Raw genomic sequence first — 4,528 nt, 5'->3', positions numbered from 1 at the left:
TTTACAGTCGACCCCCCTATAAGATCATTGATTTTTCCGTTTTATCTGAATTACATGTTGTACGAGTCACTTAGATTTTACAAATACGTGTGCCGGGCTGTGAACGGCTCACATATTTGTAAAATCTAAGTGACTCGTACAACATGTAATTCAGATAAAACGGAAAAATCAATGATCTTATAGGGGGATCGACTGTACTTACAGAATTACTGGAATGTATACTTCTCACACAAGAACCTTAATTAAGAGTCCAGTAATAACACTTTAATGGAAAACTAACGTTTTCAACCATACCCCGGCTTCCTCAGGTTTTTCAAACCAGTAATATTCAAACTTGGAATGCAAAAACAATACTTACAAATTATTATTTTTTTAAATAGGTTTTTTTAATAAATGTAAATATTGTTCTTTGCATTCCAAGTTCAAATCTTACTAGTTTTAAAAACCTGAGGAAGCCAGGGTATGGTTGAAAACGTTAGTTTTCCATTAAAGTGTTATTACTGAACTCTTAAGGTCCTTGGAGTGTGATGTCAAAATGGCAGAATATCTAAAAAGCAAAGGAGGACCAATTTTGTTCTAATTGCAAAACAAAGCAAATATTTTCTTTCTTTTTTTGATATCATAAAATAATAAAATCAATTCTCTAATCTCTAGTAACATCAATAAATTATCATCAGCAATTTAATTGAAATAACTTTAATAATTTTTTCATGCTGTCTACTGTGATCTGTTTCTATCGGTCAGTAAGTTATTGTAATCCACTTTATACAAATTTTTTAAAAATATCAAACAGTAATGAAGAATTGTTTTAGTACTGCCAATCAATATATGGACTGTTTATTTTGAAAGTAATGTAAGTCTTTTTTGAAAAAATCGAGAAATCACATAATTTACATATAACTTAGTGTGAACTTTTTATTTATAAATAATTCACACTTAATATTTTAAAATAATTGTATGCTTTGATCAATTGAAAATTCATCAATAAATGACATTGCATAACCATTGATTAAGAAAGTGGTGTAAGTCCCTTTTCTGGAGTCTAATTAAGCACTTAGGGGCTGTCTATAAATTATGTCTGCATTTTTCTTGAAATTTTTACTCCCTACCTCTTGTCCCAGTTTGTCCAAGTTTCTGTAACCCCTTCTTCTCTTCAAATGATGTCCAACAAAACCCAACCTCTGTTATAACCTTTATCTCTTTTTATGAATGGTAGATACCATAAGTAGAAGTGAAACATACAAGAAATTTTGAAATAAATATAATAAAATGCATAAATTGTATAAAATTTAATGAAATAAATGCACATCCACAACTCCTTGTCTGACTTTGTCCTACTTGTCAAAACCCCTCCCTCTTTTCCAGTGTGGACATACAGTAATTTGTGGACAGCTCCTTATAAGAGTAAAACTATGAATTTTACCAACAAAAGTGCAATTTGATGGAATGGAAATAGATGGAATGAAAAAAATTCACATAACCAGCCTAAATGAAAAGCAGTGTCTAATGATGAACTTATCTAAAATAGTTTAACAATAAAATATTGTTGTTTATTCTTAACATTAAAAATATATACTTATTGTATATATCTTTAATGTTGAGAATAAACAACAATATTTATATTTCCTGTTATTATTTATAAACAAAATCAGAATAAGACACAATATATTTTAAGTGAAATCGAAATTTAATGACTTACACTACTTTCATAAATAATGAACTGTAAGTTCATTTATGACCCAGAAAGAATATATTAGTTTAGTTAAATCTGCTAAAGAGTACACAACCACTTATCACACTGGGATATAGTTAATCACGTATTCTGAACCAATTATGGTGAATAGATGACAAAAAAACAAAAAACCTGATGGACTCAGGAGTTAGAAAACATTTGTTTTTGTTTGTTTTCGTTATCTACACATTGTAATTGGTTCAGAATACGTAATTAGTTAAATTCACATAGAAGTCATTTATGTAATCAATTTACATATTTTTGAATTGACTAAAATGCAAACCTTTAAATATCTTGAAAGAGGAAAAAATGGACTTACACCACTTTCAAAATAAACAGTCCATATCTAAATTTGAACTAATTAACATTATTATGATATGAAGGTTTTCTGTAACTAATATCTTCACAGTAACAGTGTTTTATTTATTCACAGCTTGGCAAGACAACTTTGATAGAAACAATTTGTTAATTAAACTTAACCATTTGTCTTAAAATTGGTGAATACACTTTACATTAGTTGGATATGAGCATGATCACAATTCATACAATTATCATTACTAATTCATGCTTTCCTGAGCTGCATGCTTATGTAAATCCAAAATTTGTTTTTGTGAAATTTGTTAGAAAATTTCAATTAAATATCTACCATGGAGTGACTGTTGCTAAACTATTTATGGTATTATAACTATTTTTGATGTGTTGTAATTTGTTTACACACATTGAAAAGTGGAAGAAAACAACGGTGATTCTAGATTTATAATGCTATTACCAAAATATTTTGAACTGCTTTTGTAGATTAAAAAAAGTGTAAATAGTAAATTTTTTTCTTTTTAATTCATTTAAAATGTATGTAAATATTATTTGAAGTATGTGAAACTTGAATTTTGAATCAAATATTCTTGCTGATAGCAAAGAAGGAAGAAAAAGAAATTTTTAAAAGTATCCATTATTTATAGTTTCTGAAGATGGATTGTATACTGATCTGAAAATGTTAAAGTTATCATTTCAAAGTCTGAACTCCTAAAAGTAAGGCTGCAAATGAGTTTATTTTTGATTTATACACTGTTTATATATATATATATATATATATTTGCTTATTTTTTATTAATTGAATTTTATTTGACAATAATACTGAATTATTCACAATATTTGAATATTACTATCATTTTTCAAAAAGTTTGAGTTTAAAAATAAATTTGAAATTAATCATTGATGAATTAAGAAGTAGCATGGTAGCTAGAAATAATTTAAAAATGATTTTGACAAAAATATCTTAATTCCTAGATTCTAAATTAGTAAATACAATATTTATTCTAATAAACAGCATGATGTCTAGAACTAATTTCATCTTACAGCTGTGCTGCTTATTAAAGTGTACTTGCTAATAGAGAGTGGATATTATATCCTTTGGGAATTGGGTGCAGATATTAATGCAATAAATTCAGAAAACATTTTCATTTTATTGTTATTTGAACAACAATGCAACATTCAACACACATTTTATTTCAACATACAGTAAAAGTAGCAATTCAGAACAGAAAGTGCAATTTTTAGTTTACAATAAGCCTTATTTTCTTCCAATAGACAGTGCATGTAATATTATAGACTGTGACTTTTTATCTAGCAGCTGTGTTGTTTAATTAGAGAACACTTACTATTAGAAAGCACTGTTTATTATAATAAATATGGTGCTTGTTTCATTTATCAGTTTTATTTATTTTTAGTCTTACACAAAACAAGATTTGAAAAGTGAGGAAAACATTTACTGATTTATAAATACTTTCTTAATTATAATAAACAATAATTTAAACATTTTCTTATCTCATTTAAAGAAAAAAAGTTTAGAAAACAAAGCATTTATCCCAAAATCATTTCTTATAGGGATATTATTGACTATAAAAATGGAAAGTCTCAATACTATAAAAAATAAAAATGTGGTAATTCTGTTCAAAAGAATAAAATTTTACTGTATCTAAATATAGAGAATTTGTCTACAATATCTACAGAATTTAATACATAATTTGATTTTTAATTTCAATTTCTAATCTGATAAAGGATTACGACATACTCAAATATTTTATTCATATTGAAATGATAACAAAATTTTCTAGTCACATCTAAACCATACTATAATCTTAATAATTTTCAATTATTTTTAATTTTGGAAATGACTATTCTGCTGTAGTGACAGAAACTGACCATTGCTATTATTCAGAAATGAATTATTAAATAACTGTAAGTAATAATCTGAAAGTATTGGAGCTGAAGTTACCACTTTATCAAAATTACATAAAAATTGTATTTCATGCATAAATTCTATACCATTTACATCTTGTTAAGTAAATAATAAATCCACAAATCCAATGTAGCTTGTTAATTTGGTTGTTATAATTTAATATTGCCTGAAGTAATGTGAACAACTTCAACTACTTGGTTTGGAAATTTAATAGTAGCAACAATGCTATAGAAACCCAATGCAATGCAACCAGCTAATGCCACCTAGACCAGATGTTGGTTACATACATTCCTTATCTTAGAGCAAACAGACTGTACCATTCAACTCCACGTGCTGAGCAGTGACAAGATCTGTTGATAATCCGATCTGTTGTATTGCCCAGTCTAGTCATGAGTTTCTCAAAATTGTAATAGTTAAGTTGGATAAAGATTGAAAGTGCCAGAGATCATAATGCACAACAGTGTTGCTAAGGTCTCTTAGAGGCTTATGGGAAATCTGCATTACCATGTAGAACAATAACAAGATGGGCAAAAGCCTTCAACGAGAGAGGCACAGATGAG

General features: G+C 27.4%; 1 protein-coding gene across 5 annotated transcripts in view; it reads left to right on the top strand.

Annotated features, from left to right (window-relative positions):
• Window positions 1–2,787, top strand: part of LOC111625750 (lisH domain-containing protein ARMC9-like) — a 50,715-nt gene extending 47,928 nt beyond the window's left edge. For 3 of the 5 annotated variants that reach the window (XM_023368971.1, XM_023368970.1, XM_023368973.1), the window contains one exon: window positions 2,689–2,786. In XM_023368971.1, coding sequence (XP_023224739.1) covers window positions 2,689–2,756 — 68 coding nt within the window. In that variant the 3' untranslated portion in view covers window positions 2,757–2,786. Of the gene's footprint in view, window positions 1–2,688 lie in introns of all 5 variants that reach the window. The other 2 variants (XM_023368975.1, XM_023368972.1) reach the window with 1 other exon arrangement.
• Window positions 2,788–4,528: the final 1,741 nt, after the last annotated feature.

This window comes from Centruroides sculpturatus, unplaced genomic scaffold (genome assembly GCF_000671375.1).
Source record: "Centruroides sculpturatus isolate CEXI.00-Female unplaced genomic scaffold, Cexi_2.0 scaffold459, whole genome shotgun sequence".
NCBI classification, from domain to species: Eukaryota; Metazoa; Arthropoda; class Arachnida; order Scorpiones; family Buthidae; genus Centruroides; species Centruroides sculpturatus.
Note: the sequence above shows the minus strand (reverse complement) of the source record. Positions and strands in the feature narration are given on the sequence as shown.